General features: G+C 35.9%; 1 protein-coding gene across 7 annotated transcripts in view; it reads left to right on the top strand.

Moving 5' to 3' along the window:
* Rab3-GEF (Rab3 GDP-GTP exchange factor) overlaps positions 1–23,708 on the top strand; it is a 1,186,669-nt gene that overhangs the window by 278,350 nt on the left and 884,611 nt on the right. For all 7 annotated transcript variants that reach the window (XM_090394443.1, XM_090394448.1, XM_090394444.1 and 4 more), the window contains exon 9: positions 12,269–12,335. In XM_090394443.1, the coding sequence (XP_090250569.1) occupies positions 12,269–12,335 (67 nt within the window). The remainder of the gene's footprint in view (positions 1–12,268; positions 12,336–23,708) is intronic.

The following is a 23,708-nucleotide window of genomic DNA, read 5'->3' as shown; positions in this document are numbered from 1 at the left end:
CATGTTTTCGATGCAAGCCAAACACGTATGTTGCTGCATATGTGGGAGTCCCCGATTTACATACGAAAACTTTACCGGCATCACTAATAGTTAGTGAGTGAGCATATGCTGCTTTGAACTGACAAGACAACTATTAAGTCTTTTAAAAAATGTGGCATAAATGACGCGATGATACTTAGTTTTTGAAGAGAGTGATAACAATAGTTCAGACAATAATACGAAAAGTGACAGAAACGAGACGAGAGATAGTAGTGCCAAGATGAGTGAAGATGAACTGGATGCTGGTAGAAGTTATGGTAATAATAAATGAAATTTAAGGTTTGTAAATATTTTTATAATAATAATTTTTTTTTCTAAAAATTGTCTCATAAATTTGGGGGGTGCTTCTTATCGTCCGAAAAATACATTATGCTTGCAAATTGGTCACTCAGTAACTCAACTATTTTATCTGTTTCAGTCTCCTTGTAGCCATCATCACTCATTAAGGTTAATCTTCCATAGTCATTCTTCCTCTTACTTACCACATAATGAAAGAACTCTTTGGGATTTCCGTTGGACTGCTTAGCTAAATTCTGATTCTCAAATTCTCATAATCTGATTTTGCCTTCCTTTTTGTACCCTCCACAGCGTTTTCTGATTCTGCAGCTTGTGCTTAATGATATTACCCATCCATCTAACTCCTACCCGATCAACTCTCCTTTCCCTAGGCATACCATTTAATACTGCTTCCTCTAGATAATCCTTAACTATATCCCATGCACTACTAACATCCTTATCCTGCAGTGTTTTATGCCATGGTACAGATTTAAGCTTCTTCCTGAGCATGTCATAATCACATGCCTTGTAGTTCCACAAATTCTTGATAGCATACAATCTCCTAAGTCAAGACCACACGGTCACTTTCGTCAGTTGGAGGCAATGTTTATTTGGCTCTTCCAACCCTAGTCCCCTCCATTACATGCTCCCTTAAGTAATTATCTCTCAGCAGGTGTATAAATTCCATTTCCTTTCTGCCATGCGATCTTTCTTCCTTCCAAGTCTATATCTCCATAGTTGAAGTCCCCCATAATAATCACTCGACCTGTACTCATTGTACTAATTTGCAATGCATGTCTTACAGATCATCTGTGGCCTCTGTGGAACTCCCTGGCCTATAGCAACAACCAACTGTATATTTTGTCTTACTGGTCTTAATCTCACACCAGATTGCTTCAAATGAACAGCCACCCTCCTTCCTGAATCCTATTCTTTTTTTGTTGAAATTCATCTGCTATCATCAGCAATATCCTCCTCCAATTCTATCTTCTCTCTCTTCCCTGAAAATACTAAACCCTTCACATTCAATCTCTGTAACTACATTATCTGCTGTTAACCAAGTCTTACTAATGCCTATAATCTTTGGCAAGTTTGCATTAACCAGTATGAAAAATTCCTCCCTCTTGCTCCTGATACTTCTGGCATTAGTATATAGAAATGGCAACATCCCTTTATTCCCCCACCTACCTTTACTTTCTGAATTGACTACCCTATTCAATATTTTTGCTTGAGAGACTAAATTCCTCACTTAGTCATTCCCACAGTCACTTGCTCCATGGTTGTCTTCAACAAACTCGCATGCTTCCACTCTAATTACTTAAGTTTCTCTGAATTTGCACATCAGCATTCTCAGTGCACAAGTCTCTCTCCCGACACCTAACACACACACACCAAACCATTCAGATGCAGTCCATTCCATTGTACAAATCCTTCTTTCCATCAAACAGAGACCACAGATTCACAAATTCTACATCATTCCTTTTGCACAATCTATGTTTAGACTCATTGGCTATCAATGCCCTTCTCCTCAGTTCACTTCTATCATAGTGTGGTAGGAGAATTACATTCTTCACCTTCTCGCTCTTCAGTTTTGCCTCTTCTACCAACTCCTTTACATCCTCCCTCATAGAATACTTCATGACTCTCAAATCTTTGGTACCAACCAAGACAATAATTTCCTTCGACTTACCTTTTTGCATACAGATGGTGTGGTAATATCGTGAATTTTTGCTCCTGGGAAACTCGATTTTGTCACTTAATGAAAGTGATTTTTATTTATTGCTGTGATTTTGAAGCCACCATTATGCCACCATGTATGAAGACTCAATAATCAGAGGCATAATGGTGGCTTAAAAATCATAGGAATATGAATATCACACATTCAGGCCGCATAACTTCTGTTTCACGTTCTCCAAAATATTTACTTCAGAATTCCTCTTATTTCATTTACTGACCACCACTAATACCAATTTTGTTTTAATTATGTCTTAGTGATCTGTAGCCAAATAGGTAATAGGCTGTAGCTTTAATGGAATGGGATTTTTTTCTTCACACCAGAGGTCCAATAGTGTTGACAGTGGATCAAATGGGGGATACTTTATCAATACTTTAGCTTGTTTCATTGTGTGTGTGCATACATTATATATCTTTCGCTGTATGTGTGTATGTGTACGTACGTTATATATATATATATATTTTTTTTTTTTAAAACTTTAGATGATGACCTTGATAATGGATAATCTTGGTTGATATTAAATTGGAGTTATTACTCTAACATGGTAGTTGTCTCCATAATTTTATTATAATAAATGCTGATATATTTGTAACTGTGAAAGAATGGACTCTTGCATAAGGGATCTCATCTTACATTCCCTTACCCACAGTAATGCACAAATCACCAGATAGGATCCTCTTCAAGTTGTCAACTTTTTCTCAAAAAGATTCAACAAAACAGTCATCAGTGTCCTTAGCCTTGGTAGTTGTACCTTATGTTTGGACATTAGACCTTATGTTGCAGATAGAACACAAAGTCCACAACCTGCCTCCAGATACTGCCACATTGGCAGTATCTGGGCACACAATGTGGTTAACATCCCTACACAAGTTTCTCCACTAAAAAGAAATTGCTTAATAGTCAACTCTGTGTGCTCTATAAATTATGCAAAGGCTAAAATGTAATAATTCCTGGAGCTGATAGGGACACTGTTACTGTGGTCTTCACTATAGTGAATCATAAAAATGAATGTTGCTCAGAGAATGCACCATTTACAAACTTCTAGATTATGACTCTACTAATTCCCAGAAGAAAACATTAAAAATATTATTTGAAAATGTCACTTACTGGCAGTCTAAATTAACTAAGAAAACTCAAACCTTTAATGTCTACCCCCACATATAAACATTTAACCCAAAATTTATAAATCAAAACCCTCTCTGTGTTACTGATTACTAGTTTCTCCTTTAAACTAGCTGAAAAATTAAGCTAAATCTTTAATGCCTTTCTCCTTGACTGTCCATACTACATCTTATATTTAACTTGGTTGTAGCCAATCATATGTAAACTTCTGTGAAGAAGAAGGGATATATATGGAACTACAAAGCCAGTGATGTTTATTGAAGAACTGACATGAGACAAATGTGAGTTACAGAATGGAAAGGAGACATGTTGCTTCAGCACCAATCGAGAGAAAGAGAGACAACTAGCAATGTCTAAGTGTATTCCGAAGGTGATAACAACAAAAACTAAGAAAAGACTCATTCACTATGTTAATGATGATAGTGATATCTTCACACTGGTTCAGGATTTGTTTATATAAATAATTTGAAATAGGGAATCATCACCATTTAGTTTTGAGTAGGATGAAATTAAATATCATACTAGAAAGAAAAGTATGTATGAAAGTTAAAAAAATCAAAATCGAGCAGCTTTCAGAGGTGAACTGTAGATTCAAATATATGAATATTATTCAAGAAGAAATGGAAGAGTTTAAAGATAACCTTGTAGACAGAGTGGTGGAATCTGAAGAAAACACTGACTGATTCAGCAAGAGTGGCATGACAAATGCATCTGCAAAAAAAAAAAAAAAAAAAAAAAAAACCTTGGTTGTGCATTCAAGAAGTTACAGGGACGATCATCTGTATTGAAAGAAAGTTCCTAGCAAATCAGTCAGTTAGCATGTGCTCTACAATCTCATCTCATCTTCTTTATACCCTCTTTTACTTTGCGGTGTCGAGGGTTTATTAATCATCAGACCTCAAACCGTTCACAGGATAAGGTGGTCAGCCCTACACCCCGGTGTATCCTATGTCCTGTAGTGTTGAGTTATCAAGGCCTATTTGCGGTATGAAAAACCCCAGGATAAACTGGGGAAAAAACCTTACTGTCCAAGGCCGGCTAACTTGACTGTGGCTGAGGAAGATCCTTCAGCTCCTCACATCGTCGACGGGAAACGAACCTAGGACACTCCTTCCCCAGGCATATGGTTGTGAAGTGCACAACCACTAGGCTAACTGTGCAGACTCTGCAATAATGCAGAAAAAAATTAAAAAAAAAAAAGCAAATATATAAAAACAACTAAACAAGTCATGAGAAGACTGGTAAGAAAAAATAAATATCAGGAAGGTTGGAAAAATGCTCTGGAGGCTATTTAAAAAAACTTAGAAATGGAGTAAAAGATGACATGAAAACTGATTATAAATCTATTCTAGATGTCTGAATTAATTCTTTGAAAGACTGCTAAATGAAACAAGAAGTGGCAAAACAGTGATATAAAATATTCAAGAGCAATGCAATCAAGGAATATATATCTATGTTAAGTAGAAATGACATCAAAAACCTGAAATCTGGGGTGGCAGCTTCAACCAGAAATATGCAGACATGAGCAGCAAAAGTTTTGCAATGGCTGCACTGCATAGTTCAGAAAGCCAGGTCAGAAGGTCAAATTCCAAATGATGGAGTAGAGCTCTCATAGTACTCATCTATAAAAAGGGAAATAAAAACTGAATACAAGAATTACAGGGGAATGTCCCTATGAGGTATGTAAGCACATACAGGTATCCCTCGATTAACTCAAATAATTAATCCCTCGATGTTACCTCATATATCAAAATCGTGTTAATCAAATATAATAATCAATGGTAAAAATTACAATTCATCCATTATTGATTACTATATTAATAATTCACTTTATATGGTACTCTTTTAGGAAAGATAAAAAATGAATGTAAAGTAAATGTTTAATAAATGCTTGTACCTACATTATCAAAAAAAAGTTATTTATTTATAAAGTCATTTATATATAAAGTCATTTATCAAAAAAAAGTTATCAAGAATGGTTTGAACAGTTTTAGTTTTTTTTATAAGTATATATTCTACGATAACAAGCCAAATGACTCTCTAGACCTTGGCAAACAAGCATTCTTCGATTAACATCTGGATCCATATCCATTACTTGCTGCTTAAGCGATTCTAAACTGCGAAATATTCCATCCAGTTCTTTGATTGTTATCTCCTTTGGAACCTCATCTTCAAATTCCATTTGTTTGTTGTCTTCATATGCAAGTTGTTCAATTTCGAGATGATCATTGTCACTGAAATCTTTTGAATTTGAATCCAATAATTCTTTAACATCTTCTGCATCAACATCATCAAAATCAAGGTCTTCCCCAATTGTAATGATTTCTTCAGCCACGTTGTTCACAGGATTTTGTAAACCACCTAAGTCATTAGTGCATTCTGGCAAAAGGTTTTTCCAAACAGCTCTCATGCAGCTAGAAGACACTTGCTCTCACTCCTCATGAATGTTTTCAATTATATGTTTAATGTTAAAATTTTTCCAAAATTCTTGAAGCCTAATCGCATTTTATCCCGTTGTTGTTTCTACTGTCTTTGAGATGTGTTTTTAAGAAAATTGGCTTTGAAAATTGCAATGGTGCCCATGTCCATGAGTTGTAGCAATGTCGCATTTGGTGGGAAAAATAATACTTTCACATTCTCACAGATCATTAGGAGAATTTGGATGACTAGGTGCGTTATCTAAATATTTTTTAAATACAGCAGAACAATTGAAGCTTGTAATGCACACACTCTTAATGTTTAATGGGAGGAATGACATCATCATGCTCATGACTTTCTTTCTCTCAGCCAGGAAACACTCTTCGAGGCTTCCATGTTTTTTTGCGTGGTAAATTTAAAGGCGTGTTAATTAAAACTCTTGCCACATAGAGAAAGGGATTGTCACAATTAATTTTGCTGCATTAATCAAATCCGTATTAACAAAGGATACCTGTATTCAAGAAAAGGAAAATGTGGACGGAATACCGTGTGCATAAGGATAACGTCTGTCATGAACATTATAAGCAGCAGGCTAGAATAGTCACAACTGTTGTACAGAAAGCAAAGCCTGAGTATGAAAAGAAACTGGCTTGGCATGCTGAAGACAACCCACAAGAATTCTGTCAATATGCTGCAAGTAAAAGAAAGAATGAATATGAAAGAATAACTCTTCTAAATCCAGATGGCATGAGGGTTACAGATACAGAAGAGGTTCTTCAGTTAATTAGTACCTGTTTTGTTAAAAGCTATCAACTTGATGTACGCAACATTCAGCTCAATGTTACCTCTTCACTAGATGAAGAAATGCAGGTGCATGAGGATGAGGTCTTAGAGCTGTTGCACAAATTGGATAAGAATTCAGCAATAGGGACTGCCGGGATATCTGCACATGTGCTAAATGAGTGTTCAGCTGAACTGGCCATTCCTTTGACAAGGCTGTTTAATAGTCTCAGAACAAGGAAGATTCCACAGAAATGGAAAGAATGCATGTTAATTCCATTGCACAAGGGTGGTGCAAAGACCGATGTATCCAACTATCAACCAATTAGTATCTCAGGAGTGGTGGTGAAGATTTTGGGAAAATTGGTTAGGGCTCACATTCAGAAATGGGTTGACAGTGAATCTATACTTTGCAATGAACAATGGGTTTACTAAGGGAAGTCTTAGCATGTTTTAGTAACTTGCTCACATTATATATTACCTTTGAACTAGACAAGAGGAATGGATACACCATGATATTTTTGGATTTTGCTAAGGCTTTTGACAGAATACAGCATGGCAGACTGCTGCATAAATTGCAGAAAATGGGCTTGGGTTATAGAATATTAGCATGGATAAGAGGATGGCTAACTGACAGATATCAAAAAGTGGTATACATGGTATATGAGTCTGCATCAATCTGTACATTAATAAATATTGGGAAGGATTTAACAAGCGACATAGAGCTATTTGCTGATGATTGCAAAGATAGGTAGGGTAATACTTGCAGAATGATTTCAATAGGCTCGAATTGTGGGTATGGGAAAATGGGTGTCAATTCAATGTCAGTAAATGTAAAGTCATTCACTTCGGATTCCTGGCTGTATTCTGTGTGTGTTCACGAGGCCTGTTTGCCTGCTTGCGGGATGAAAAACCCCAGATAAACTGGTTGAAAAAACCTTGCTGTCCACACCCAAGACCGGCTAACTTGGCTATGGCTGAGGAAGAGCCTTAAGTTCCTCACGTTGTTGATGGGAATTGAACCTAGGACATTCCTTCCCCAGACATATGATTGCAAAGCCACTAGGCTAACCGCGCGGACCTTGGAGTGTTAATAGATAGGAAGTTGAAGTTCAGAGGCATGTGGAAAAGATTGCAAATACAACTCAAAAGATAATTGCATTGCTGAAATGAATGTTCACATATAAAGATAAGGATGTTATTTTGCCTCTTTACAAGGCCTTGATAAGACCTCACGTGGACTGTTGTGCGCAGGTATGGTCTCCTGGTTTCCATTGTAATTCTGATATATTGGAGAGAGTACAAACGAGAGTGTTAAAAATGATATCAGGATTCTGGAATACTGATTCTGAAGACAGATTGAGAATTTGTAGACTGCAGTTACTAGCAAACAGGAGAAAGAGAGAGATATGATCGAGACTTAACTTCTGAAAGGGTAATACAGGATTTCAATTGATGAAATTTTTCAATTTATGTGGGCATCCTTGGAAGCTGAGAATGAAGACCACTAAGAAGGGGTGACGGCTAGATTTTTCTCTCAGGGGATGATGCGTGATTAGAATGGATTGCCATTGGATATTGTGAGTGCAAGCAGTGTGAATGAATTGAAGAATAAGTATGATAGCTGGTGTGTGTGTAGTATGTGACCTCCCTCAATGAGTCTCTGACTCCCTGGCAGTCTCTCTTAATAATAATAATAATGTATAAGAGGTTAAGAAAAAATATCGAAGAGAACTTTTTTTTGGTCTGAATTCAGCTTGTTCTATAAGCTTGGTTCAGACCTGATCCTGACCTGATCTGGCCAGGATCAGATTTTCACTTTAACACAAATTATTATTATTATTATGTGACACCTACAAGGAGTCCAAAGACTCATTGAGGGAGAGCATCTGCTTCTGCAACTCTGCCTACACCATGATTACCAACCAAACTGCCACTACATCATTATCTACACCAATGCCATCTACTGCCCAACACCACCACTTTTATTTATTTATTTATTTTTTGTCTGTAAATTGCATGTGTTCTCAAGGCTGATTTGCAGGATGAAAAATCCGATTTTCTCAGAGAACCCCTCCCGCTACCTCTGTATGAGATCGGTTATAAAGGTGGCTCTAAGACTGTGGTAGTTAATTACAGACCCATCACCATCTTGGGAATGGTGGTAAACGTATTGGAAAAGTTGATTAAGGACAGAACTCAAGAATGGGTGGATAAGAATATGATACTCTATGGAGGCCAACATGGTTTTGTTAAAGTTCAATCCTGCCTTAGAAATTTATTAACTTTTTATAATAGCCATGATACCCCATGGAATACTATTGTATAAATTAGAGCAGATGGGAATGGATACTAAACTGGTGATCTTGATAAGAGATTGGCTCACGGAGAGAGAGAGATACCAGAAAGTAGTGTATGGAGGAGCAGAGTCCAGGATGAGGCAGGAGACCCTAAATGATATAGGAATAGCTTGAAGGGAGATATTCAGTTGTTTTGCTGATGATGCAAAGTTGGGTAGCGTAATAAAAAATCAAGCTGATTTAAATAAGCTGGCAAAATGAGCAAAAGGCAATGGATGTCAGTTCAATATGGAAAAGTAAAGTTATGCATTTTGAGATTAAAAGATTACCAGCTGTGTACCACATTGATGGAACGGTACTCCAAGTGATGAGGCTAGGGACTTGGGGGTGTTGGTGGATAGGGAGATGAAGTTCAGAGGGCACATTGCTAAGGTGTCTAAGATTGCACATAGGATTACTTGGTTATTGAAGAAACACACTAACATCCAGAGATAAAGAGATTATTATTCCCCTTTATAAGGCATTGATACTTCCACATTTGGATTACTGTGCTCAAGTCTGGTCACCTGGATTCCTTGGAGATGAGGAGGTTGTGGAGAGGATTCAGAGGAGAGTGACTAATTTGATGAGTGATGTAAAAATGCTCCCTACATTGATGGATTGCAGCGGTTGGTTGATAGGCGGAGAAAAGAGGTTATGATAGAAACACTTAAATTACTAAAAGGTTTTTATAAGATTGATGCAGGGGAAATATTTCAGCTGTGTGATAGTGATGGAAGAACAAGAGGTTATTTCTGGAAATTAAGGAAAAGTATGATTAACAAGGGTGCGAAACTAGATTTTTTGCTTGGAGGGTGGTGAACGAGTGGAATGCATTGCCTGACTCAGTTGTGAGTTCTTTGTCTGTAAATGAATTGAAGATGTATGATAGATATTGTTTGATAGTTTGGATCTCCTGCAATGCATCTACTGACTCCATGGAGAAACCCGTAATAATAATAAAATTATAGAATGGCCATACAACATTCCCTCCTTAATTTTTTCTTTCTCTCATAGTCAGGCATTCCTTTTTTTTCTCACACTTCTTTCTTTGTGTTATCAGCTGAATCACTCACCAAACATTTTTGCATTTACTCTAGCTCATGCTTTGGTTTGTGTGTCATTCCACATAACCGCACTATCTTCCCTATTATGGCCAACTCTTCATTCTTTACATCCATCATACTTCTTTTCTTTCAATCATCACTTTTAGTCTCCCTCTCAAGCGTTTCACTTTTAATCTCTCTTTCAATGCTGTCTTCTTTTACACTGTTGCACTCATTGTATTATTTGTTACACATTCTTACATGTGTATTCTTTATTTCATCCATTGCTTCAATCTCACTACCTGGACCCTCACTTTCATAGCATTTTTGAAACACTCTCCCACCACTTTCATTTCAAAGTCCATTTGCCTTTGATGATGCATACATCTTGCAGACATTACACTGAACAAAGTCCCTCTGGTTGAATTCTTTAAACAATGATGCCTTGGTTACATTGTTCAGCTTTGCATCATACTATGCTGTGTAACTTACCATGGAGAAAGCTATATTAACTATATTTAAGTAAATGAATCTAATTACTACCACAATACAGTCTAGTTCTAACACCGTTTTTAACTAATATTGTTATTTTTTCTAAACTAAACAACTCAGTTTTCAGAGCTTTCCAAACCCAGGTCTTATATCATGTGGTCTGATTGGAGATCTTCTGTTGTTTGCTAATGGTGCAAAGTTGAGGAGAATTGTAAGTAGAACTATAGATGTTAATTCATTTCAGGAAGATTTGAATAGACTTCTTTTGCATAGAAATGGTGGATAGTAAAGATCAAACATTATTTCAAAGCCGAATGTTTGTGACTTTTGACTGGACAGAGGAGTGGGGTTGCAATTTTAATATGCGCAAAGTGTTGCATTTTGGAGTGCAGAAATATAAGAAATATAAGGCTGTGTACTATATTGATGGTGCTGTACTGCTGGAAGTGGATGAGATTTGAGATGATGGTTGACAGTAGACTGAAGTTTAGAGGGCATATTGCAAGTGTTGCAAAGACTGCACATTGTAGTGTCGCTATGATAGGAAGTACTCTAGCATATAATGATAAGGAGGTAGTTGTGCAATTGTACAAAGCACTGAACACACTTGGACTGTTGGGCTCAGTTTGGTCACCTAGTTTACAATGTGATGTGGAAACGTTAGAGAGAGTCAGAGAAAAGTGACTAAAACAATATAAGGACTCTAGAATATTGGCTATGTAGTGAGGTTGAAGAAATGTGGATTCCAGAGTTTGGTGAACAGGAGGAAAAGAGAGGATATGATAGAGACATTTAAGTTAGTGAGAGAATTTTATTAAATTAATCCACTGGGGATTATAAAAAGAGAAGAAGGTGAGAGTGGAAGAACCAAAGGCCATCCCTGGAAGTTTTGGCTGAAATCAACTTGAGAAACTTAAGGTTTTATATCTGGATTACTGCTTAAAAGAGAAAGGGAAAGTTTCTCTACAAAGCTTGGGTATGATAACTTTATTACAGGCATTAATTCATTTTTGCCTGTTAACTGTATGCATATTCTCTGACTGCTGTTTCCATGTTTTATAGCAGAGGAAACCAGTTTCTGGAAGAAAAAGCTCTTCTATTTATTATAAGCATTTTTGAAAATTTCTGGTTATCTTGTAGAAAGTTTTTTCATTTTGCCAAGAAATTATATTCTTGTTTTATCATTTATCCAGGTGTAAGCAAACAAAGTTTGCATGCCATGAATTATCTTTATGACTCATACTAGGATACTTGTATAAAGAGGCAAATGATAATGAGTTCACTTTAATTGCCGTAGTATACCTGAATGCAAAGCACACACCTTTTCAGGTGCTTGTAATGCTATGCTTGGCTCTTCCCATAAGACATTGCATTATACACACCAAAAAGAATCTGTACTTTGCATTATGGAATACTAAACCCATCAATGTCGTTAGTCATTTAGCCTCTATATACATGTAGCCTAGTTGTGAAAATACTTCATGCACAAACCTTGTTTGCTTACACTCTGATAAATGATTAAACAGAATGTAATTTCTTGACATTTTTAATTCTTGTTATTATATGCAAAATAAAGTCAAAATTTAGCAGTGTTCCACTGTTAGCATGTATTGTCTCCTTCTCAATAAGACATTTAGCTTTTCTTACTCAGCATCACAAAAATTAAATAACAAAATTACATTTTTTCAACATTTTCAGAAATGAAATTGTTGGAAGATAGATGTTTCTTGGCATAGAAAGAACTCTGCATTTACATATTAATACAAAAACAATTTTTATCAACATCTAGTATAATGCTTCTCAGTTTATTAAGTTCAAATTCCTTTCACTGTGAGGAGCATTATACTGAATAATGCTTATATTGTAGATAACATATGTATGCAATAATAATGATTTGGCCAAACTTATTTTCTTTTTCAAGAGTATAGATCAAGGCATACATTCTATTAAAATGCCTTGAGATGTAGTATGATTCATTTAGTTGAATAATAGCAATACTAATAACATTTGCATCATTTTAGGCTGTTGAATTCTTTGCTGAATGGTCACTTAGTCCTACGAATGTTGCCTTTTTGAGAGTTCAAACTGGTAATTATAATTTTATCATTCGGTATTATTTTGATGTTACTTGTAATCTAAAATATTTAGCAGACCTTCTAAATAGTATTATTAGTTAAGAGAGAACCTGTAAATTTCACATGAAATTTACAGGATACATTGCTCCACATCCTCACTAAACTGTTATTTCAATCCATGCATTCCATTTTAGCGAGCAGCTCGTGATGTGGTAATAATATCACAGGTGTTTACTAAATCTAATACTACCATCATATCTGCATCTCCCTTGTCCCATGGATTTGTTATTTTGTCATATGTAAGCAGCCTACTAAAACATAAGCCCATTATAGAAAATGATACTCTTATTATCCCAATTTTGGATCATAGTCATCATTAGTGCACTCAGGATTCAATCTTGGGGGGGGGGGGGGTTGAGTAGACGATTTGAGAATACACACTACGCATTGCATGCGACCTATGACTGAGCATCTACAATGATTGCTAATTCATAAGTAGTATAGAGATAGAAGACACGACACAACATAAATAAATTAAAAAAAAAAGAATTTTGATTAGGAAAAGATTTTTGGAAAATTTTCTAGTGTTTTTTTCCTTTTTTCTTTGGAGGAGGAGGGGTGGAGGGCAGGGACCTTCTCCCCCCCCTCTGGGTGCAGAACTGATAGCCATCACTAACTTTACTAGCACCAGACATAAATTGGCCAATAATTTAAATCCTCAGTCTTATCACTTCCTGTGGGATGCGAAGTGGAGTGATTTTTGTATTGAATGAACTTGGAATCTGCACCACTGAAAGCAAAAGCATGGTATTGGCTAATGGAATCTGAACCTATTTGCTATTAAGATAGGATTGAAGCAAGGAGATAGATGCCCTTACCCCCATCCTATTTAACCCCCCCCCCCCAACTGGCTGAGGTGGATGAAATAGCCAGACCACCCGAGCTTTTTTCATGGATCAAAACTTCATCTGCTGTTAATCCCTTTATGGTTATTTTAGAGCCATTAGTCGATTAACTGTTAATGAGTAACCTTTGTGTCACCTGTCTTTAAGAGTACTGTGTTACTTGGAATTTCCTTTACTGCCCTAAGATATTTGACCTTTTTTTTTTGCCTCACAATTGATTTATATTGTCTCTTCCCAAAAATTGAAACGAATTTGATATTTGCAGAAGAAATCATTCCTGAAAAGACCACCGATCAGCCTTTGCAATGAATTTATTTAGTAATAGTAAATTTGCTGTATTTTATTCTCCCAATCTGTGCAATGGAACAAGACAACTTGATGTTTCTTCACTTTACTGACATTATAGAAGCATTTTTTTTCGTGGATTTTCAAATGTTTATTTGCATTGAAAATATGTCAGATATTTATATTTTTAAATAACATTTATTGAAATAAATACGATGACCTTTTGCTTTCTTTTGTAGCAAAATACCATTATATGGATCATCACATTTTAGTTTTAGAAACGATTTTTTTTTGTTTTGTTTTTATGAATAACAAATGATGTTAAATTGCATTACTCGGTTTCTGATTGTGAGTCTTTTTAGTATCAAAAATTTATATCCAATGATATTTTAGCTTATATTTGAGAAAGCTTATACTTGAGAAACGGTTGAGAAGAATTGTGGAAGAAAAGCTTGGTGAAGAACAAGCTGGATTCAGGCCAAATAGAGGGTGTCAGGATTCGATCTTCACTTTACGATAAATAGTCGAGAAAGCATGGGAATATAACAAAGATCTGTATTTAAGTTTTATCGATTTGGAAAAGGCATATGAAAAGGTGCCAAGAGAGCAGCTATTCAATATGCTGCAGTTATATGGTGTCAATGGGGCATTACATCATTATTTGAGTTGTAAGTCAGCAGTTAGAATTGAAGGAAGTGCAGGAAGATGGTTTAATGTTAAATCTGGTGTGAGACAAGGATGTACATTATCCCCTCTGTTATTCATTATCTATATGGATCACATTATGAAGGAATGTGGTATTAAACATGATATCAAAATTGGAGATGTTAATGTCAGCTTTTTGCTTTATGCGGATGATGTTATACTTCTAAATAAATCTGCTACAAGTCTGCAAGATTCTCTGACTAAATTGAATAGCTGTTGTAATAGATATGGTATGCAGGTCAGCAATAAAAAGACAAAGACAATGAAAATAGGCAGAATCATTGAAAATGTCAACTGTGTTGTGAATGGAGAACCTGTGGAACAAGTAAAACATTTCAGCTATTTAGGCACGATTTTTACTGAAGATGGTAAATTAAATATAGAAATAGACAACAGAATCAGCAAAGGTGGTATGGTGGGAAGTCAATTGAATAAATTCATATGGAATAAGAGAGAAATTAGTCGGAACACTAAATTAGCTGTATACAAGACAGTGTTCAAACCAGTTTTAACATATGGATCTGAGAGCTGGGTCAGAAGTAAAACACTTGACCAAAGACTAGAGACTGCAGATATGAGAGTCCTGAGAAAGATTATAGGCATGAACAGATGGCATCAATGGCAATATCATATTAAAAATGAGGATATTAGGAAAGAACTTGACATTGTCAGCATCCAGGAATGCGTTAGCAGAGCTAATCTCAGGTGGTATGGTCACTTAAATAGAATGGGATAGGTAAGATTAGCAAAACAAGTGGTCTCTGCCATGTTGGCAGGAAAACGACCCAGAGGAAGACCAAGATATAGGTGGATTGATACGGTACAAAGTGCCTTAGACGATAGAAATATAAGATCTGATAATGTTGGAGTCTTGACAAGTAACAGACTGATTTGGAGGAAAATTGTAGATAGGAAGTTAGTAATGATGTAGTTTTTTTCATGTAGTACTATCATATCCTGTACACCCCTTGAGGGTACATGGCAGGAATTTTATGATGATGATGATATTTTAGCACGGACTCTCTTGGTTTCGACTTTTTTTTTTTTTTTTGTAGGATGCACATTAATAACATCTATTATAATTAAATACTTAAGGAATTGACAGCATACACAAGATATATAAATTAAATCAACTTTAATATATACTTTCCAATATTTCAGCAACGTCACGTTGCCATCTTCATGGGAACTTAAGATAAAGACACGTACACGCAAGTACTACATAACAGCAAATGAGAAATGAAGCGAGGAAGCTACCGTTTTTCCTAAAGTCCTGATGGTGCCCCCTGGCGGGCTATATTAGGTGCTCTTGGCCTTTGGGCTGAAGTTCTTCTGATGTAAGTTTCCCAAATTTGGGGCAGTCTCATGAATCCAAATTTGTTGAGGTTTGGCATGTTCCTAAAGGCTGAGGCTGATTCCATGAATAGTCTTTCATATTTGAACTTGCTGCGGTGTATTACTGTGGCTTTCTTCCACCTTATTCTGTGGCGAGTATCCAGAGCATGGTCTGCAAGCCCAGAGTGACTGTATTGGTGAAATTGGATGTATTCCTTGTGTTCTGAAATTCTGATATTTGCTGTCCTGCTTGTTTGGCCAAACTAGGGCAATTTACAGCTGCAAGGGACCTGGTATACACCAGGTAGGTCTAGGGGAAGTGGTTAGTCTTTAGTGGAGTGGTTAAGGGATGCCAATTTTCTATATGATCTGTAACAAGAGGTCAAGTCATGTTTTTTGAGGATTTTGTTGATTTTTATGAGGTGCCTCGGATGTAGGGAATGGTGATGGATTTAGAGTAATCTTTTTTGTGAAGTGGGTGGGGGTGGGTTGTGGATAACTGGTTTTAGTATTTTTTGGGCGGGGGTAGCCATTGGCTGAGAAAGTGTTAAGGATGTGATTTAGTGGTTAGGGCTTGGTCAGTTGAACAAATTAGTTTAGCCCTGTTGAATAGTGTCTTAATAACTCCATATTGTTGTGGTGGTGGGGATTGTTGGTGAATGTATCTGCCTGTATGTGTGGGTTTTCTATAAACCGAGAAAAACCAAGGTTCCATCAGGTTGGCAGGTGACTAGTGTGTCTAGGAAGGGGGGGGGGAGGCTATTGTTTTCCTCTTTTTTCCAGGGCAAACTTGATTCTAGGGTGTTGGTTGTTTAAGTGTGTTAAGAAGGAAAGGAGTGTATCCGGGCCATGTGGCCAAATTGCGAACACATCATCAACGTAGCGAAGTCATATGGTAGGTTTCTGTGGGGCAGAGTTTAAGGCTTTCTCTTCAAAAGTTTCCATAAAGAAGTTGGTCAAGGGTGGAGAAAGTGGTGAACCCATGGCTGTCCCCTCTTATCTGTTTGTAGAATTTTTCCTGCCAAAGAAATAGCCCAAGTTCATTGTGAACTGAAATAGGGCTGAGATATCGGGAGAAAATTTAGCTTGGATTAGCTGTAAGGTTTCTTTGAGGCGGGGGGGACATTTGTGAATAAGGAGGAGACGTCAAAACTGACCATTATGTTGGAGTGTAAGGTTTTCTATACTGGCTTTGAAGTGGGCTGAGTTTTTTATGTGTGATGGTGTGTTGCCAGTATAGTGTGAGAGCGCTTTGGATAAATATTTAGCTAGTTTGTAAGTGGGGGAATCTATGCCATCCACTAAGGGACGCAATGGCACATTTTCTTTATGTATTTTTGGGAGCCCATAAATACGGGGGGGGGGTCTAGAGTTATATGGTTTTAGTTTGTTAGTAATCTCCACAGGCCAACAAGAAATGACCTTCTTAAGGAGCATACGGAGTTTTCTAATTTGTGAGTTGGTGGGATTGTATTCAATGGTAGCTCAATCTAAGCTATTGGAAGGTGTTGAATCCCACGTTCAATTTGGATCATTAATTCCTCTGGCCGGTAATTTCCTAGGAGCAATGGCGAAGTTGTTACCACGTGACAGAGCTTGAATGCTTCAAAGTAATAACTGAAGAAAGGTTAACTACTGTGTTGGTTTGTAGTTTCGGTTTGGACGTCGGGTTCTTTTTTAATTTATCAAACTTATTGATATGTCGACTCTGTATTTTATCGAATTCTTTATTTGCCACTGTGCACTAGATGTCACGTAGAATAGACTACATAAAGTACATAAAGAAAATGTGCCATTATGTCCAATAGTGGATGGCATTGATTCCCCCACTTACAAACTAGCTAAATATTTAGCCAAAGCGCTCTCACACTATACTGGCAACACAACACACCATCACACATAAAAAACTCAGTCCACTTCAAAGCCAGTATAGAAAACCTTACACTCTCCAACATAATGACATAATGGGCAGTTTTGACATCTCCTCTTTATCCACATTTGTGGATAAAGAGGAGATGTCAAAAGAAACCTTAGAGCTAATCCAAGCTAAATCCAAGCCGGAATATTGGAAAGTATATATTAAAGTTGACTTAATTTATATTTCTAGTGTACGCTGTCAATTCCTTAAGTATTTAATTATCATGTTTAACCAGCGTATAAGCCTTTCTACAAGAATTACGATAATATCTAGTACGTTGATATGTTGAAAACATTGTATGAAAGATATCATATTACAGAATGATTCAAAATTTTTGCTCATTTTGAAGATTTCTAATGCTCCCCACTTTCTCATGGAACACAATTACATAACTACTCTAAATTTCTACAGGTTTGAAAGCTTTTCCAGACAGTATTCAAAATCTATTACTTCATTTTATCGTTTTGACAAAAGAAATAAGGTAATATTGTTGTACCGTGAAGCTTCTAATTCTGTATTATTTCTTTGCAATCTAAAATCAGCTGTTCTACTGTCTGCTGAAATTATTTGAAATTTTAGAAACGCTTGGGGGATTTTCAAAAACTATCTAATAGATACAATGTCTAAATGTATTCCAAGGGTGAGAAGGTTAAACAAGGTAGGTGTGAAATGGATGAATAAAGAGATTAAGTGTACGATACAGAGAAAAAGGGCATTATGGAGGCAGCATAAGAGAAGTGAAAATAACCAATTCCATGAGGACTACAAAGACCAGGCAAGGCAGGTGACTTGGTTGGTGAGGGTAGCTAAAGAAAGGTATGAACAGCAGTTAGCTAATGAAGCCAAAAATAATCCTAAGAAGTTCTTTCGATATGTAGCCAGCAAAAGAAAGAATCATTATGGAAGGATGACATTGATTGGAGAAATTGGTATAAAGACAGCTGTTGCAGAAGATGTGGTGGAGATACTTAATGAGCAGTTCATAAAGGTCTTTCAATCTTGTCAAGATGACTTCATGGAGTGATTGAGAGCAGTTGATGATGGGGAGGAGAGACTGACTGTAAGTGAGCAAGAGCTGTATGGGAATTTGAGCAAACTGGATGTAAATAAGGCTGTGGGACTTGATAATATATCACCATGTATTCTGAAGGAATGTGTCAGCGAGTTGATGCTGGCCTTGACATATTTTTTTAAAACAAGTCTTGCACTGGGTCAAGTTTCTGAGGAGTGGCCACTTCGTAAAGGAGGTGAAAGAACTCAAGCATCAAACTATAAGTCTAATTGTGTGTCAAGTGTTGAGGTTAAGTTGTTGGAGAACCTTGTGAGAACTTGGATCCAGAATTGGGTTGACAACAATGGTATTATCTTTGATAGACAGCATGGATTTGCTAAAGGGAGGTCATGTTTTAGTTATCTACTTAATTATTACAATAAGGTGACTGCTTCCATGGACAAATGAGAAGGATAAACAGTAATATACTTAGATTTTGCAAAGGCTTTTTATAGATTACCACGTGATAAGTTGATAGTCAAACTAGAGTGGATGAGATTGAATATTAGATTGGTGCATTGGATTGGAGACTGGCTCTCTGATAGGTATCAACAAGTTGTATGGGGGAGCAATATTCAGCAAAAGGAAAGTTACTAGTGGTATGCCTCAGGAGTCTGTTTTAGGGCTATTGCTGTTTAACTTGTATATTAATGATATTGGAGAAGATTTGGATGGAGATATTCAGTTGTGTTCAGATGATGCATAGTTGGGACTAACCATGAATAGAGAAGATGTTCTGACCTTACAAGAAGACTTGAATAGATTGAGTGATTGGGCACGGAAATGGGGATGTGAATTCAATGTTGCAAAATGTAAGGTTTCAAATTTGGAAAACAAAAATGGGACGCAGAACTTATGCTTGGTGAGGATATATTGTCGGAGGTGGAGAAATAAGAGATCTTGGGGTGATAGTGGATAAGAATCTGAAATTTAGGGGACACATAGCCAAAATTGTGAAGACAACACAAAGGCTTCTGGGAATGATGTAGAGGACACTGACATAGAAGTAGGGAGATTCTTGTTCCATTGTATAAGGCTTTGATTAGGCCACACATGGGCTATTGTGCCCCCCAGATTTGGTCACTGGTTTTCAGGATGAAGAGATGTTGGAAAGGGTCCAGAGGCGACTGACTAAGGTAGTTTCTAACCTTTGGAATGTCGAGTATGAGGAAAGATTGAGAAGATGCAACTTGCAGAGTCTTTTGGACACGAGGAAGTGAGGGGAGGATCAATGCTGAAGAGTTTCTACAGAAAATAGTGGGAGATCAGGGGAGAACCAGAGGTCATCCCTGGAAACCATATAAAGAGGGTGTGAGTAGGGGGTGAGAAGCAGGTTTATTTCATGCAGAGTTGTGAATGATTGGAATGTCTTGCCTGAGAGTGTGGTGTCTGCAGACAATTTGAGTATATTTAATGCACAGTATGATAAGCTGTGTGTATGATAAAAGAACCTTCTAGATGATTCTTTGACTCCATGGGGTCTTGGGTAATAATAGTAATGATAATAATTATATTTTCACCATGTAAAACTGTTTATATGCATACCACACACAAAAGAAAGTTCAGTAGTACTATTTTTGTTTCTTTTTCTTAAAAAATCTAAATATTATTACTTGTACTGCTGCTGCTGGTTGCTATTTCTGAAATAATCTAGGCCTTAGAAATACTTGATAATAATCCTCTTAGCTGGAGGAAAATCTAAAAGCATAGATTACTCTCAGCTATTGAGAAAGAAAGGAGGGAACACCTCTCTATTAGTCACACTAAAGTGCCTCAAGCTGTAGTGCAGAATACATCAAGAATGTCTTGTTGATTAGCAGTCATACTAACACAGAAATAGTGACATTTCTTTTACATGCTGATACATTATTTATGCAAAAATAATTTCTTAATTTATAATTATCTGTTTCACTTTTATTACAAAAATTATAAATTATTTAATATAATTATCTTGAAAAAGAGGATTTGATTTATTTTAAAAGAAAATTAGCATATTCGTTACATGATTGTGGGGGCTGAGGGTTATACACCTATTCATTCAGCAGATATTTCAGAGAATTTATTTTATAAATCGTTCGCAAGACAACTCTTGCAAACATAAATCACTTGGGGAACATGCCCATTCATTTTAGTGTAAGGCAGTAGCAAAGGTTTAGCGACTTGAATAATGCCACGTATCTAAACTAGAAGAAAATGTTGTTACATCTGCTGATGTTAGCACTCTTACATAAATAATTTTTTCTGACACGATTTCTCTATTAGTTATAATGTAATCAATTTACAGATTTTTGTCCTCTTGCATTCTCTCATGTTATATGCAGTGATTTCTTCTTTGTACTACAAGAAAAAAAAATCAGATAACAGAAGAAAAATATGTAGTATTTTCTTTTTCATTGGACGAATTTACAATGTTCTTTTTTGTGTTTTGAAAAGAAAGTGCAAATGATTTTTTTCTTACTATTTTTGCCATTATAACATCTGATTGTATGGAAGTGAAATTTGGACAATAAAACAAAAAGACAAACAAATGTTAATAACAGCAGAAATCAAGTTTATGAGAAAAACTGCAAAGTATACTCTATTTGATCACAAAAGAAACGAAAAAATTATGAAAGAATTAAACCAAGAATTATTATTATTTTTATTATTATTATTATTTGACACACCTCCAGGGAGTCCAAAGACTTATCGAGGGAGAGTGTGCCAACAGCATCGAACGATTGATCCCCTTCCAACTACTAACCGCGCTCAAACTTCAGTAATAGAAAAAATTAAAAAATATAAACATAAATGGATGGAACACAGTCAAAGAATGAAATTAGAAAGATTACGAAAACAAGCCTTATAGTACAAGCCATTACGAAAAAGAAAACCAGGACATCCTCTTAAACGATTCAACAATGTCTTCTAAGGCCAGAACAGGCCACGCTAGGCCTAAATCCTTGATATGCATGATGATAACATCTGATATAATCTAAGAGTGACATTTTACTGCTTTTCTCCTACAAAAGTAAAAGATATAAGACAATAATATTGTTGATTCTGTCAAACTTCTTGCAGCAGAAATTTTTATTACAAAACTTATATATCCTTTCTTTTAGTGTTACACAGTGATCAGATTTCATTTTTGAAATTATGGACTTTACAACGTGTTATAAATAACTCTTTTAATATCCCAACGTTTTGATCTTCATATTAAGATCATCATCTGGAGCATATACAAATATGCAGGACAAACTAAGTTTCATTACATACAGTAAGATAAAGAAACAATGAATTGATCAGAAGTTATTCTACTGGCATGACCTCTAGTGAAAAAAAAAAATTAATTAATTATAAACTACATCAAGCTAAATTCTATTTATGATAACATAAATAAACATTCTTTCTTACAGATAGTTTTCTTTCAGTAACAATGATGTCCTATTTTTAGGATTACAACTGTTATTTTTGATTTAGGATCCCGGATTATATATAGTCCTGTTTATAGTTACTCTTCAAGAGAAAGGTTCCGTGGGCCGATTATGTGCCTTCCATATGTTTGGATTTTTAGACCATCATTATTTTTCAGATTGGGGTGGTTGGTAATAATTTCACAGGCTTCCTTAAATTTGTGTTCATGCTATGTTTTGGTGTGATGCAGACAACTAGTGCTTTTCCAGTCAATTCTATGTAAGGTGTTCAGGGCATGATCAGAGAGGCCAGCTTCACCATAATTATTATATTTAATGTGTCGTTTATATTCTTTTTGTCTGATAGGAATTGTGTGTCCTGTTTCTCCTATATATGGTATGTTACAGGTGCAATAAATACAGTATACTCTAGGGTGAGCCAGCGGTGGGAGTGGGTCTTTGGATGAGTTGAGTAAGCTTTTTAATTTTGCAGGAGGTTTAAAGGTGGCTTTGAGGTTGTATTTTTGTAGTATTCTGTTTATTTTATATGATGTCCCTTTAATGTAAGGAATGTTTATAGTTTTATTGTAGTCTGATTTGTCTTTGTTTATTATTGAGGTGTTGTAGAGAATTTTGTTAATAGTGATTTGGCTGTACCCATTTTTTTGAAAAGTATTGCTGATAACTTTAAATTCATCTTTCAGTGCCTGTTCACTGGAGCAGATCTTCAGAGCCCTGTTTTTTAGAGTATTAATGACACCTAGTTTTTGTGTTGGGTAGTGGTAGGAGTTTATGTGTATATATTGGCCAGTATGTGTCGGTTTCTAGTAAACAGTGAAGGAAAGATTGCCAGAAGGAAGATGTGTGACAAGTGTTCCATACCATATATAGGAGAAACAGGACGCACAATTCCTATCAGACAAAAAGAACGTAAACGACACATTAAATATAATAATTATGGTGAAGCTGGCCTTTCTGATCATGCCCTGAACACCTTACATAGAATTGACTGGAAAAGCACTAGTTTACATCACACCAAAACATGGTATGAAAATGCAAATTTAAGGAAGCCTGTGAGATTATTACCAACCATCCCAATCTGAACAATAATGATGGTTTAAAAATCCCAAACATATGGAAGGAATATATTAGACCCATGGAACTTTCCTCTCTAAGAGCAACTATAAACAGGACTGTAGAAAATCCAGGATCTTAAATCAAAAATAACAATTGTAATGTTAAAAATAGGACATCATTGTTACTGAAAGAAAACTATCTGTAAGAAAGAATGTTTATTCATGTTATCATAAATAGAATTTAGCTTGATGTAGTTTATAATATAAATAATTAATTTTTTTTTTTCACTAGAGGTCATGCCAGTGGAATAACTTGTAATCAATTCATTGTTTCTTTAGCTTACTGTATGGAATGTAACTTGGCTTGTCCTGTATATTTGTATATGCTCCAGATGATGAGCTTAATATGAAGATCGAAACGTCGGGATATTAAAAGAGTTATTTATAACACGGTTGTAAAGTCCATAATTTCTAAAATGAAAACTTATATATAAATCTCCCACACATTTTCACCTTGCCAACACACAGCACGTCAATGTTGTGTGTTGGCAAGGTGAAAATGTTCACGTTATTATTTATATATTTTATTATTTATTTATTGTTTGGTGAAATAATTTACGTTTCAATTGTAGCATGTTTTACCAATTGATAAAAATTGATATTTCATGGAAAACAGAATTTGAGTATTATGAGATAACATGAACATATTCTGTTGACGA

Source organism: Typopeltis vanoorti, chromosome 6 (genome assembly GCF_054136105.1).
Source record: "Typopeltis vanoorti isolate ZY-2024b chromosome 6, IOZ_Tvanoo_1.0, whole genome shotgun sequence".
Taxonomy (NCBI): domain Eukaryota; kingdom Metazoa; phylum Arthropoda; class Arachnida; order Uropygi; family Thelyphonidae; genus Typopeltis; species Typopeltis vanoorti.
The sequence above is the reverse complement of the archived record's forward strand: the minus strand, read 5'-3'. Positions and strand labels throughout refer to the sequence as shown.